Source organism: Somniosus microcephalus, chromosome 27, assembly GCF_052327205.1.
Source record: "Somniosus microcephalus isolate GS21.2 chromosome 27, FLI_Smic_1.0, whole genome shotgun sequence".
Lineage (NCBI taxonomy): Eukaryota > Metazoa > Chordata > Chondrichthyes > Squaliformes > Somniosidae > Somniosus > Somniosus microcephalus.
In genome coordinates this window covers 14,944,682-14,960,129 of record NC_141013.1, presented here as the reverse complement: position 1 = coordinate 14,960,129, position 15,448 = coordinate 14,944,682, and the positions used below count along the sequence as shown (strand labels likewise).

Here is a 15,448-nt window from a genome sequence, read left to right as displayed (position 1 = left end):
ATACACAAAATAATATTAACTCCACGGGTCTCTTTCAGCTGCACAACAACCAAGCTATTTAGAAGCCTAATGCACATTGAAAAATAGCAAGTCCTAAGGACTTTGAAACAAAACTTATCTTGGACTAATACAGTCCAGGAACTGGCCTTAATACTGAACATAATGAGTTGTGCACTGCACTGAAAATCTGCTGGTATATATTTTTAATCTCGCCGCAACCCTCTGTTTTCTCCCCTCCTCTCCTGAACATACTGATTTCTTCTCAAATTCAGTCCTCCAGTACAACGTTCCCTGTAAAAATAAAAATTGGTGCGCGGGCCCTTTAACTGGCTGCGTGATTCATTCAGTTTGTCGCGCATGCGAGTTTATTTCCATTGTAAAGCCGGTGAGCGGCCTGCACGGGAGCTCCAGACCACTGCGCGGTCACGCAGCTCAGCAGGAACATTGCTCCCGTACCCTGCCTGAGCGATCATTCTGCATGAGCTTGGACAATGAGAATCATCTGGCTCTACAACCACGTTACAGTCAAGCCAGCTCCTGTCCTCACCCGAGGTTCACTGGTGCACATGTGTTGACCTCAGGTGGGGACATCAGCAGGCTTGATTTTGATGTAGGGCCCATTAGGGACCAAAGTGGCAATCTGTGTGTAGAGTCGGAAGATGTAGGTGAGGTTTTAAATGAATATTTTGCATCTGTGTTCACTATAGAGAAGGACGATGTAGGCATAGAAATCAGGCAGGGGGATTGTGATATATTTGAACAAATTAGCACTGAGGGAGGAGGTACTAGCGGTTTTAGTGGGCTTAAAAGTGGATAAATCCCCAGGCCCAGACGAGATGTATCCCAGGCTGCTGCGTGAGGCAAGGGAGGAGATTGCAGGAGCTCTGACACACATTTTCAGAACCTCTCTGGCCACAGGGGAGGTGTCAGAGGACTGGAGGACAGCTAACGTAGTACCATTATTCAAGAAGGGTAGTAGGGATAAACCAGGGAATTACAGGCCAGTGAGCCTAATATCAGTGGTAGGGAAATTATTGTAAAACATTCTGAGGGACAAAATTAGTCTCCACTTGGAGAGGCAAGGATTAATCAAGGATAGTCAGCATGGCAGTGCTGTATTTGTTAGAGCTGGTTCAGTTGTAGAAGTCACTTCTAAAACAGAGGAGGACAACATCGAAATTCTAACCGTAGAGCTGAGCAAAGTAGTAGTAACCTCAGTGTACAAGCCACCTGGCACAGATTTCAGCTTCTCTAACCCTGTACCCAACCTGCACAATAAACCACAGATCATCATTGGAGACTTTAATAGCCACAGTACCCAATGGGGGTACAAGGAGACTAACAACGATGGAGAAGCAGTCGAAGAATGGATGGACGCTAACCAGCTTAGTCTCATCCACGATCCTAAATTGCCAGCCTCCTTCCACAGTGCCCGCTGGAAATGTAGATATAATCCAGATCTTGCCATTGCCAGCAACGACATCGCTGGCCTCTGCAAGAAGCTTGTCACAGACCCAATACCACAGACACAACACCGTCCTATTGGCATCCAGGTAAATGCAGCAGTGTTACCAACCGTCGTACCATTCAAAAGGCGCTTCAACTTCAAGAAGGCCGATTGGAACGGTTTCACACGAGCACTTGACCGCAAGGTTAAACGCATTAAACCACTACCTGAGCACTACAACCTCTTTGCAAAAGCTGTCCAAAAAACAGCTAGAAGGAAGATCCCCCGAGGTTGCAGAGTACACTACATCCCTGGTCTCACCAAGGAGAATGCTGAACTCTACTGGGAGTATGTCTCAATGTTTGAATCTGACCCCTTCTCAGAGGAAACAATATCTACCGGTGAGAGGGTGATGTTAAGTATCTCTCAAGAACGTCAAAACACCTGGAACACCTTGATAGAGACAACAGATCTTACAAAAAACAGCAAGAAGGCATGGTCTTTCATACGCAAACTTGGAGGTGAACCCAAGAAAGTTGCCCAACATCCAAATGTGTCTGCTAACCAAGTTGCACACCAGTTGCTCCTAAATGGAAAAATCAACAAGAAACAACCAAGAGCACAACTAGATAGGAAGAAGTAGAGCGATGATCCTGGCTTCACTAGACCATTCACCATGGAAGAGCTGGAAGCTGGTACATCTAGTCTAAAACACGGGAAAGCAATTGGTCTTGACAACATAGCAACAGAGCAGATAAAGCATTTTGGACAGCAAGCAAAGAAGTGGCTCCTACAATTGTTCAACCACTGTCTGGCAACACACAAGCCACCTAATATCTGGCAGAAGGCACATGTAATAGCACTTTAAAGCCTGGAAAAGATCCCTCAGATCCTAAGAGTTTTCGGCCAATTTCACTGCTTTGCCACACCTATAAGCTGTTTGAACGCCTGATACTCAATAGGATAGCACCAACTGTAGATGAGAAGATCATTCCAGAGCAAGCAGGTTTCTGCCCCGGCAAATCAACAACAAGCCAATTGCTCAACCTCTCGCAACACATCGAAGATGGTTTTGAGCAAGGGATGGTACCAGGTGCTGTTTTTGTAGACCTGTCAGCAGCATACGATACAGTGAACCATAGACGTCTCCTCTGCAAGATTCTAGAGATGACAAAAGAGATTCACTTAACAGAGCTGTTAGAACCGGCGATTCTGAAGCATGCTTTCTATGTTGAACTAGGTGGGAAGCGCAGCAGGTGGCGTATTCAGAAGAATGGTCTTCCTCGGAAGCGTGCTTGCACCGCTGCTGTACAACATCTACACGAATGACCAACCTATAGACGGTGTCACACGCCGTTTTATATATGCTGATGACTTATGTGTCACTGCCCAAAGCACTGATTTTAACACCGTGGAGAAAACGCTTTCTGAGGCCTTGGAGGGACTAAAATCCTACTATGAAGAAAACCACCTTCGCGCAAACCCATCAAAGACGCAAGTTTGTGCATTCCACCTCAGAAACCGTGAAGCCAAACGCCAGTTGAAAGTAACCTGGTGTGGAGCAACACTGACGCATTGCAAGCACCCTATCTACTTAGGAGTCACCCTTGACCAATGCCTCACCTTCAAGAGCCACATCGAGAAGACAAAGGCAAAAGTGAGCGCACGAAACAACATCCTGAATAAGCTCACTAACACAAGATGGGGAGCAAGCCCGAAAACATTGCGAACCAGTGCACTTGCTCTTTGCTATTCCACTGCCGAATGCGCCTGCCCTGCATAGGAAAGGTCTACTCATGCCAAGAAGATGGATGCCGTTCTGAATGCAAGCTGCCGATTTATCACAGGTTGCTTAAAACCAACAAACACCAACAGCCTATATATCCTGGCGGGTATCGCTCCCCCTGATATAAGAAGAACGGTAGCCAGCAAGAAAGAACGACTCCATCAAACATCAGATGAGAGACACCCTCTGCATTGTCATACACCTACACCCAGCCGCCTAAAGTCAAGGAAGAGCTTCATGAACAGTGTTGTTCCATTACAATCAACCTCATCTGAAGCCCGCATCGCCTTGTGGAAAGACCGGCTCGCCAGTCTTGAACAACCCCCAGCGATGGAAATTTTACCTGATGAAAGCCTTCCCCCAGGAGCTAACTGCAACTGGGCAATCTGGAAGTGCCTTAACAGACTTGGGACCGGTGTAGGTTGCTCAAAGGTGTCACTAAGCAAATGGGGATATTCAACCAGCCCGACAACTTGTGAATGTGGAACTGAGGCACAGACTATGCAACATCTCCTGCAATGCCCATCGTTAGAGGAACCCTGCACTGTTGCAGATCTTGCCGAATCCAACCAAGGCGCAAAAATGTGTCCAGTTCTGGCTGGGCTATGTATAGACTGTCCGTGGACACGATAAGAAGAAGAAGAAGCATGGCTTTGTCAGGGGGAGATCATGTCTAACCAATTTGATTGATTTTTTCAAGGGGGTGACTAGGTGTGTGGATGAGGGTAGTGCAGTTGATGTAGTCTACATGGACTTCAGTAAGGCTTTTGACAAAGTCCTGCATGGGAGGCTGGTCAAGAATATAAGAGCCCATGGGATCCAGGGCAATTTGGCACATTGGATCCAAAATTGGCTTAGTGGCAAGAGGCAGAGGGTGATGGTCAAAGGTTGTTTTTGTGACTGGAAGCCTGTGTCCAGTGGTGTACCGCAGGGATCAGTGCTGGGTCCCTTGCTGTTTGTAGTGTACATTAATGATTTAGATATGAATATAGGAGGTATGATCAGTAAGTTCGCAGATGACACGAAAATTGGTGGAGCGGTAAATAGCAAGGAGGGAAGCCTCAGGCTACAGGACGATATAGACTGGTTGGTCAGATGGGCAGAACAGTGGAGCGAGGCGCTATCTCAGAGCACTGGCGAAGCTCATGTGATGTCAGTCAGCAATGGAATACAGACAGACTGGCGCCGGCCAGTTCTTAAAGAGGAGGGTCGACCTTGCTCTCCGTCCACACCTTGCTCATTGCCTTGAATCTCGGCCTGGAGAGACCTGTACATCAAATCTGCTGGAAAGAACAATGGAGAGGCCCAGGGAAAGATGTCAGAGTGCAGCCCCCACAGTCTCTTCTAAATCGATGCAAGGAAGGTCAAATCAAAATGAACCTGCAAAGTGCTGCTCAGTACCCAAAACTCCTCAACACAGCGTTGAATCTCTCCAGAAGTCTCTCTCTCTCTCAGAATGCGTGGTGTAAAAATGTCGCTGACAAAAAAAGGCAGGAAGCGGTTGTCTTTAAATAGCACTCCCCTAGTCCCTTTCTGACAGCATAACGCTCCCCTCAACCTGTCATTGCTAGCGGCAGGGGGCGCCACTCAATATCCGGTCCGGGGCGTTGCACGCTTGACTGACGTCACGATCTGCGGGCGCAGGAAATCGTGGCGGTAGCGTTTAGCGCCGCCGCAAAACGTCTGGTCAATTGCACGAGCGGCGCAAACATCGCCGCACCCGAGCGCCCTCTTAAGGTGCTAACGGGAGGCGCAAACCAATCGAATTTTTCCCCCTATGTCTTCTGTGTTTGATTAGCCATCGGATAGCGGCACCCTGTCTGATTTTTCCCCTCCCTAGCCCAGAAGCACTGGATAGTGGTCGGGAGCTAAGTTTTCATTCCCTAACTCAAGATTCTAAGGTTAATTGTCGATATTAACTATTCTTACAGACTTTTGCCACTGTTTTGCAGGGGCCATCTCTATTTCCTCACTGAAGCATGTATAGAATTAGAAAGAAATCATGCAGAGAGTTTAAATCTCACACATACTGTCCATTTCTGAGACATTATTTACTTCCCAGACTACTTGTGCTCATTCAGGTGAGGAATGATGGAGAATGGAGCAATTTGCATTTCAAGCACCCAGTGACCGCATCAAACAAGAGTCCGGAGTGGGTCAGCAGGTGTCTGACTGACTTATGGAAACCCCTTACCATTGGAACTGGATTGAGAAAATCCTCACAGCCAGTAGAGAGGAAACTTTTTTTTCCCCATCAGTCTGCTTTAGATTCAATTCCATTAATATTCATTCTCAGGATGTGGGCATTTCTGGCAAAGCCGACATTTAATGCCTGTCCCTAGTTCCCCAGAGAAGGTGGTCACTACAGTCTGTGTGTTGAAGGTGCTCCTACAATGCTGTTAGGTAGAGGCTTCCAGGATAGTGGTTGGATACAGCTGAGTGGCTTACTTGGCCACTTCAGAAGGATATTAAGGGTCATCCACGTTGTGGTGGGACTGGATGCTCAGTCGTTGAGTATATTCAAGGCTGAGATAGATAGATTTTTGGACTCTAGGGGGATATGGGGATAGGGCAGGATAGTGGACTTCATAGAATCATAGAATGGTTACGGCACAGAAGGAGGCCATTCGGCCTGTCAAGCCCGTGCCGGCTCTCTGCAAGAGCACTTCAGTTAGTCCCACTCCCCCGCCCTTTCCCCGTAGCCCTGCAATTTTTTTTCCTTCAGGTACTTATCCAATTCCCTTTTGAAAGCCACGATTGAGTCTGCCTCCACCACCCTTTCAGGCAGTGCATTCCAGATCCTAACCACTCGCTGCGTAAAAAAGTTTTTCCTCACGTCGCCTTTGGTTCTTTTGCCAATCACCTTAAATCTGTGTCCTCTGGTTCGCGACCCTTCTGCCAATAGGAACAGTTTCTCTCTATCTACTCTGTCTAGACCTAAGGTGTAAGATCAGCCATGATCTTATTGAATGGTGAAGCAGGCTCGAGGGGCCTTATGGTCTACTCCTGCTCCCAATTCTTGTAATTGTGCTGAGAACATAAGAACGCTTGAACGTTTGGTATCACAATTTTTCCTTCTTTCCGGAGTGATTAAATGACCACAGTGATGAGGGTGCAAGGCAAAAAATGGGTGGCAATGGCACAAGTAAAGAAACAAAAGATGGCTCTGCACTGGTTCTTCAGGCAAAAGTTTAGCAAATGTAAAATGAGTGCATTTCTGAAACAAACATTACTTGCGTGTCTTGTGGGAGTCACTTCTTCTAGTCACTATATTCAAGCACCTTTACGGTTTCACTAGAAATACTAAAATTATGAAAGAAGGAATATGCACACATTGGACAGGGAGGCCATAGATTCACGGCTGCAGTTAACCAATATCACCCATGTCATCGAGAGGGCTGCTGAAAGGCGCTAATTTATGCCACAAGGAGGGGGAACGTTTATGTAAGAAAGCACGGAGCAAGAAAATGTATTTGGCTCAACAAGACTGTACTCTCTCTGCTCCCTGATGCCTCAAAGTTTATTCAAGTCTCTGCATCCCTGAGAGAGCCTCTCAGAACTCTGCACACAAACAGTTATTCCTTATTATTATCCCCAGGCCGCCCAGTCATTAATTCTTAGCAAATTAACTTGGGACGCTTATTTGGAAAATCAGACCTGACGCTGCATCTACTGATGGCATTAGGCTGTTCACTGTATGATCTTACCGCTGTTAGTCGCCATGCTGAGTTTTATTCTCTCCTTCCTGGCTTTAATCCTTCAAACACTTGATTTCCTCTAACTTGCATGTATGACTGATTTGTGGGATAATTGCTGGAGCTTGCACCATGTACATTTGTAGAATTACAGACATTTCAGTACAAGAGGATGCTATTTAGCCCATTGTGCCTGTGCCTACGCTCGTTCCATGTTAGGGCTTTGTACTTTAATCCCAATTCCCTTTTAATATGTTTCTCCAAGTGTTTATCTAATTCCCTCCGGGTTTAGATGGATTAGCATGAGCATCGAGTGTTGGTATGAGAGCACTAAGACTGTATGACGGCAAAATTGAGGAGGCGAACGATTCAGAAGTATACTTGCAGCATAGATAAGCAACAGACGGCTTCAGGCCTTTTTTCCTGTATTTTCATCTGTGGGAGAGGGGGGTTGGAGGGGACCCTGCTGCATGTATTCACTTAAAGGGAATATAAATTCCTACACCTAAAATAAGTTAGCACAAGTCCAATTATTTCAAGTGTTCTGGAATTCTTACCTTGTCTTCAACAAATTGCTGTTAGGCCCTGATCCAGCCCTTAGTCTTTCCTACCACATACTACTCCTTGTTGTTGTTTCATATGATGGGAAAAGCTTATAATAGGATGTCTAGTTTGGCTCTCCATTCGATGGCCTCCTGAGATGCTGAGTGGAGAAGTGAGGTGCCTCCCCCGCAACAGATCTCAGTGGGTAGGTTGATGTGATGTGTTCCACGGTCTGGGACTCATGGCCACAGTCGCACTTCGGGTCGTCCCTCATCTTCCACTTGTGGAGCCGGTGGCCGCATCGTCCATGGCCTGTGCGGATTCAGTTGAGCGCTGTCCACTGTCTTCGAGGGAGGTCGGAGCCAGGGACCTCTGCTGTTGGGTCAGTGTTGTTTCTTTATGTTGCGTGCGTCCCACGATTCCGTCCATCTCATCGTATAATGCAAAGATTAGGATTAGTAGTATGGGTAGTTTGAGGCTGATATGGGCTGTGATTCACTGTGGTCCCCCTGCTTGTTCTCTGTCCTATGGATACATATAGGTAAAGTTTACCACCTGACCATGATCTATAATTGTGTTTCCTGTTCCCGAGCGGATCTGCAGTGCCAGGCCCAGTGGTGGTTGGGGGAGGGGTGAGGAGGAAACCACATGACATCGCACATTGTGGATAACTGTACACCCGATGGAGTATGGGATGTCGGTAGCCTATCTAGCTAGAACCCTGATAAAGAACCAGTGAAGCTCAGTCACCGTGTAAATTCCTACCTTGAATATTATTTGATGGTGGAAATTGGACCTGCAGCTCAGTTCTCTAGGCTAGAGCAGCTCGCTAACCCCAAGTGATTTTCTGTTTCTTATGTAAATAATTTCCCCTTTGCAGTCCCTGAGATCTGCTTATTCACAGATCCTTTGTTGTACTCATTTATTGCAAGATTTATTTGCTATTTTGTAATTTGTTTGGTTGTTACACTTGTCTGATGTCACTGTATCTAATGTTATTCTGTATCTGATTGGTGCTACTCTGCATCTGATTGGTATTAACTCTTGTCTGATTGATGTTACTCCGTGTCTGATGCTACTCCAGATCTCATTGCTCTGTATCTGATTGGTGTTACGCTGTGACTGTTTGTACACTTCTCCCTCCCTAGTTTTCTCTCCTGTGCTGAAGGTACTGACTCTAACTGGGGTACAGTTCCACGATTGCCAGTCGACCTTCAGTGCCACACCCAAGTGGCCATTCTTCACTTCTAAGCCTAAACATTGAGTGTCAACATGCTATACAACTGTGGTGAGCTTCACAGCTGCTCACATCCTCTCCCGACAACCACACGTGCACCTTCCAGCAGAGGTCACTGGATAGTGTTCAGCAGCAGGAACCTTGGTTGTTTTTTCTTTCGCTCCCTAGCCCAAGGGGGCTGATGTCCATTTAGTGTTCCTACTGCCACCTTGGGTGAGATCTGGGGTTGGAACTTGGGACCTTCTGGGCATAGCTATTAATGAGATAAACTTGCTGAATTATCAGTGAGCTTTGTTAATTGTCTTTGATAAAATGTTCAAAGTAAATGGGATTTTTCAAATATATTTGAGGATGTGGGTGTAGCAAATGTGCAGCTTCAATGTTGTGTTCTTGGCTTCACCGCATTTATTTTCCATTGCAGTCTGCCATAAAAGGATTAAGCATGGGTGGCCTCCAGGTGGTTTCAATCACAGACAATACTCCTGTCCCCCACAATGGCTGTCGACCACGGAAAGCCCGCAGGATGTGAAGCTAAGAGGAATCAACCGAACCGACCACTTGTTCCAGAATGTCCCCTATTCAACACGAGCTGCATTCAAATGTTGAATTTCAAATTAACCTGTTCTCAGAGGGTGAATGTAGCAATAAAAACTGACTCTGCTGGGTAAATGCTGAGGAGGCAGGTTCCAGTTTTATACATTCGTATTGAAAGCCCCTGAAGTAGAAAGTTCCTCAGCACTAACACCACTCAGCTTAATGAGCACAAAAAGAATCGCAAGAGCCTGTCATAAAATAAACCGTGAAAAATTGAGAAATCCAACTACTTTTGCATTCTATAACTTCCTGTAGTTTCTGATCGGTAATTTCTTCATTGCAGAACTGAATATCTGAATGACAGTGCCCTTTTAAAAAAAAAAAAAAAAAATGTTTCTATGTTAACTTGCTGATAATTTGGAGAAAAATTTGACACTGATTCAAGTTTCATTGAAATGGATTGAATTCAGGTGCGTCCAACCGCCTGCTCTGTTGCTCACCGCCCCGTACGTGTGTCCTGCTCTAATCTGTTAATGTCCAATGTGTTCCCAGTGTGGTTTGAATAGTAAGAAGATCTGATTCAGCTCAGAGCAACATCATTCATATTGATTTCAGGTGGTAGTGTGAATGGCTTATTGTTCATCAAAAGCCTTTAATATTAATTAAAGCGCTTCTTTGCATTCAGCAGGGGGGCTGCTGAATGCAAAGCTTCATTCTATCCCAACAAACTTGCCACTAATATGCAAAACCTTCATGAATACATTAAAGACATTAATGAACATTTCCTCCAGTTCCTAAATCACTGTCAGACAATTTCAGTTGCAGATTAGATGAGGTGCTGTTTGAAATGAAGCAACGGACAGCAGGGTTGGGACCAAACTTCTGACCTCACGTAAGTGTTGATTGTGGACACACAGCTGGTTGCTACACTCTGCGCTGTATCCACGCATTGATTGAGCTGTGGAAGGGTCCAAGGACAGATACCTGCTGGGGTTAAATCAGTGGGGATCTAGTACCAGAGTGAACAAAAACATTTCTGCTGTAATTATGTTACAAAAACAACTACTTGGTATTGATGCTGAGTGCCTGACTGGAATGCCAGTTTAACCATAGAATAAATTATGTTTTTACTCCTTTTTTCTACTAGACTCACTTTCTCTTGAGAATCATCTCCTTTACTGAGTTTATTTCCCTGCTTTTAAAATGCAATAGGTTGGGTTAATATTCCGTAGTGTTGGCTGTAGTCCTACATAAAATGATTTGGGTAGTGTCAACCCAACCGCTCCCAATTCAGCAGTAAACTGGTTGAGGAGATATTGAGCAGATTGGGCCTATACTCTGGAGTTTAGAAGAATGAGAGGTGATCTAATTGAAACGTATAAGATTCTGAAGGGGATTGACAGGGTAGGTGCTGAGAGGTTGTTTCCCCTGGCTGGAGAGCCTAGAACTAGGGGGCATAGTCTCAGGATAAGGGGTCAGCCATTTAAGACTGAGATGAGGAGGAATTTCTTCACTCAGAGGGTTGTGAATCTTTGGATTTCTCTACCCCAGAAGGCTGTGGATGCTCAGTTGTTGAGTATATTCACTGCTGAGATAGATTTACATAAGAAATAGCAGCAGGAGTAGGCAAATCGGCCCCTCGAGCCTGCTCCGCCATTCAATAAGATCATGGCTGATCTGATCCTAACCGCCAATCCACTATCACAGAACCATCTCCTGAATCTAACAGAATTAGATACACGAAATAGGAGCAGGATCAGGCTACACGGCCCCTGGGCCCGCTCCGCTACCCACAGGGCCATGTCCGATCCGAACCTAGACTCATGTCCAAATTCCTGCCCGCTCCCCGTAACCCTTAATTCCCTTTACTTCTAGGAAACTGTCTATTTCTGTTTTAAATTTATGTAATGATGTAGCTTCTACAGCTTTTTGGGGCAGCATATTCCATGGACCTACCACCCTCTGAGTGAAGTAGTTCCTCCTCATCTCAGTTTTGAAAGAGCAGCCCCTTATTCTAAAACTATGCCCCCCTAGTTCTAGTTTCACCCATCATCAGGAACATCCTCCCCGCATCCACCCGATCCAACCCCTTCACAATCTTATATGTTTCAATAAGATCGCCTCTCATTCTTCTGAACTCCAATGAGTAGAGTCCCAATCTACTCAACCTCTCCTCATATGTCCATCCCCTCATCCCCGGGATTAACCGAGTGAACCTTCTTTGTACTGACTCGAGAGCAAGTATGTCTTTTCTTAAGTATGGACACCAAAACTGTATGCAGTATTCCAGGTGCGGTCTCACCAATACCTTGTACAACTGAAGCAATACCTCCCTATTTTTATATTCTATCCCCCTAGCAATGAAAGCCAACATTCCATTGGCCTTCTTAATCACTTGCTGCACCTGCATACTAACCTTTTGAGTTTCGTGCACCAGGACCCCCAGATCCCTTTGTACTTCAGTACTTTCCAGTTTCTTGCCATTAAGATAATAACTTGCTCTACGATTTTTCCTGCCAAAGTGCATAACCTCACACTTTCCAGTATTGTATTCCATCTGCCAAATCTCTGCCCACTTACTTAGCCTGTCTATGTCCCCTTGCAGGTTTTTTATGTCCTCCTCACTCACTATTTTCCCTCCCATCTTAGTATCATTTCTGGTCTCTCGCGGAATCAAGGGATATAGAGAGCGGGCGGGAAAGTGATGTTGAGATCGAAGATCAGCCATGATCTTATTGAATGGCGGGGCAGGCTGGGGGGACCTACTCTTGCTCCTATATGTTCTTATGTTCTTAATGTGGGAAATGAAAAAAATGCCACACTAGTGTAATAGGAGCACTCTTCTGAGATTGGGCTGAGGCATAAGGGGTTACTTGCTAGGGCAATGCAGAGTGCATAACAGAGCAGCCCCTGAGGGACAACATAAACATCCCCTGCTGCAGTACTCTTGAAAACTTTTCCATCAGATGCTTTATGCAAGTGTTCTCTCACTTGCACCCCTGCAGAGGAAACATTCTGAAATTATTGAACGGTGTTACGTTTTGAAGAGACAATTTCACTGCAATCATTGTATTTGGTGTTTACATAACGCACTGTTCACTTAGTATTATGCCTGCATAATTAGCACTCACTTTGTAAACTTTGCAGTGAGCCTTTCCAATCAGCGGCCTAATAGCCAGAGCAGCAGCTTAACGTGTTCTCCTTGGCCTTTATATTTGATATCCCTGAGCCCCTCAATACATGTATTTGTCTTAAAAAAAGGAAATAAAAGGGTAAGGATCAATTTACTTAGACTACAAAGTGCACTTAGACCTTTCCATCCTGTCTATTCCCTTATAATTAAAGTACCTTTTCAGCTCTTGTTAGGCAGACTGTATTTGAGTACCTGGTGCACAAAATTGCAGAGTAGGTTTTAGCTTTGCAGACAGCCAGTGCACCCACTAAAGAATGCGCTTGATGTTCAATGAGCTTTTAACATACTTATAGCTCCCATTTCACAGAGACAAGCACTAGAAATATTTAAGTGAATATGCTTTTATTTTAGATTTCCAGCAGTGGCAGTTTTCTTTGTTATCCCTACTGTGCTCCCTGTTTCCATTTGTTTTCTTTATTTCCCCCCCCCCCCCCCCACTCCTCTCCTAAAGGTGCTGACTTGTGCAGGAGTTTGGTTCCACAGGCACCCTCTGGTATTCCACCCAGTTGGCTGCTCTTCGTGTAAGAGCCTAAGCTGAGTGTCCTTGGACTATTCATCTATGGAGGGCATCACATCCAAGCCCAATCCTGTGCTCAGCTGGTGTCCATACATACTTTCCAGCAGGGGTGATCAGGAGTAGGAACCCAGGCCAGTTTCCTCCTCCCTAACCTCTGAGCCTGGTACAGCCGTAGGGGCAATTTATAGCGCCCCTATAGCTGTACCAAGCCATGATAAGCTAACTCAGCATCTCTTCCCAGTCTCTTGTAAAAGGACGCAGGGAAATGGGATTAGACGGTTCCAGTTGAAGAGCTAGCACCAACACAGGCATGATGGGGGTGAATGGCCTCCTCCTGCGCAGTGATTTCTATGATTTGCTGAATATTCTTTTTACTTAAAAGGAAGTAACAGTTTTTTTTTTTAAAAACACAGGACGATTAGTTTCATTGCCAGATCTTGCAGTGGGTTAAAGAATAGATCACAGCCCAGTGCTGAAAGAGACCACCTCACACAGCATAAAAAAATAGGGAAGTTAAAAAGAAAATAAAGTGAGTTTGTTAACAATGTGAAATAAAAACAGAAAAAGCCAGTAATACACAACAACCGTGTGTCTGGAAAAATAAACCGTAGGGTATCGATTCAAGTGGAGAACATTTGGCAGGAGACAAATCTCCCTGAAATGTTAGCCCGTCTTTTCTCTTTCCAGATGCTGTGTATCACTGGCGATTTTCTGTTTTTATTACGAAAACGGAGGGGGACGAATTTGAAGCAAACAAATCGTTTCAACTATCTCCATTACACCTCTCTGGGTTGCCAAGACAACAGCAATTGGTAGACTGCTCAATTCTGAAAAGGGAAGAAGAGTCCATCTAGTCACTCAGGTCATTAGATCCTATTAAGCCTGTCAGCAGAACACAGTTTTTTTTTGTCATTCTTAACTCATCACTTGGCACAAGAACGGCAGTTACTCAGTGTCTTTTTCCCTTTAGCGTGACATACACACAGACTATCTTTCGAAAAGGAAGACTCTGGGGGGAAGCCTTATCGAGGATTTCAAGATTCTAAATAGTTTGAAATAGCCACAAACTCACTGGGGAACGCAGACTCGAGCTAAAAGAGGTGAACAGATTAACTACTTCACACAGAGGGCGCTGAATGTGTGGAACAGACTGCCCATGGAGACAGTGTCAGCAATTTTAAAAGGGAACTCGATAGCTTTTTGGTGAATGAAGCAATTCAGGGGTATAAGAGTATGCGATTATTGACCGTTGGGGCTAATATCATGACACACAATGGTCCGAATGGCCTCTTTCTGTGCCGTAAATTTCTATGATTCTTTTCTGGTCCTGGATATTCCTGTGTTCATAAAAGTACAAGTACATATATGTTTTAACTATAAAATTCATCACAGACCAGAACTGAACTCGAGACTTTCCTGGTCGGCAATACACCAGGGTATTGCATTCATTCATTGAACCATCTAGGAGCAATAGGAATTAATTGTAACTGTTCCATAGCAACACTTAACTAACTTCAAGGTGAAAAACTGCCTGAATAATTTATCCTTCAATATTACTGTCATTGATCTGAGAGTGTCCTCCCATCCCCCCATGAAAGGCCAGCCACCTGAAACGTTAACTCTGTTTCTCTCTCCACAGATGCTGCCTGACCTGCTATCTCCAGTATTTTCTGTTTTTGTTTCTCTAACCTAACTTACTTTTTAATATGCAAATTCACTGCAGAGCATGGAAAATTTAAAAACAGAAAATGCTGGAAATACTCAGCAGGTCAGCCAGCATCTGTGGAGAGAGAAACAGAGTTAACGTTTCAGGTCGATGACCCTTTGTCAGAACTGGAAAAAGTTGGAGATGGAACAGGTTTTTAAGCAAGTGTAGGAGTAGGGAGAGGGGGAGGGGAAGAAAGAACAAAAGGGAAGGTCTGTGATAGGGTGGAAGGCAGGAGATTAAGAGACAAAAGGGATGATGGTGTGAGGCAAAAGGAGATGGTAATGGGACAAGTTAAGAATCAAAAGATGACTATATGAAGTGTAAATGGCAGAATGATCGACAGCTGCCATGTGAGAGAGAAAAACAAGTTAGGGGCCGAGGTTATAGTCTGAAATTGTTGAAACCAACGTTGAGTCCAGAAGGCTGTAAAGTGCCTAATCGAAAGATGAGGTGCTGTTCCTCGAGCTTACGTTGAGCTTCATTGGAACAGTGTAAGAGACCGAGGGCGGAGAGATCAGAGTGGGAGTGGAGTGGAGTGGAGAATTAAAATGACAGGCGACCGGAAGCTCGGGATCACCCTTACGGACTGAACGGAGGTGTTCCGCAAACCGGTCGCCCAATGTAGAGGAGACCGCATCGTGAGCAGCGAATACAGTATACTAGATTGCGAGAAGCACAAGTAAATCACTATTTCACCTGGAAGGAGTGTTTGGGGCCCTGGACAGTGGGAAGGAGGCTCCTATAGTATACGGTATTCGCTGCTCACGCTGACCGGTGAGAAGACCTTT

General features: G+C 45.2%; 1 protein-coding gene across 1 annotated transcript in view; it reads left to right on the top strand.

Annotated features, from left to right (window-relative positions):
* mrps11 (mitochondrial ribosomal protein S11) overlaps positions 1-10,378 on the top strand; it is a 33,690-nt gene extending 23,312 nt beyond the window's left edge. Inside the window, exon 6 of the mRNA XM_085968570.1 lies at positions 9,130-10,378. Within this exon, the coding sequence (XP_085824696.1) occupies positions 9,130-9,237 (108 nt within the window). The 3' untranslated portion in view covers positions 9,238-10,378. The remainder of the gene's footprint in view (positions 1-9,129) is intronic.
* The last annotated feature ends 5,070 nt before the right edge of the window (positions 10,379-15,448 follow it).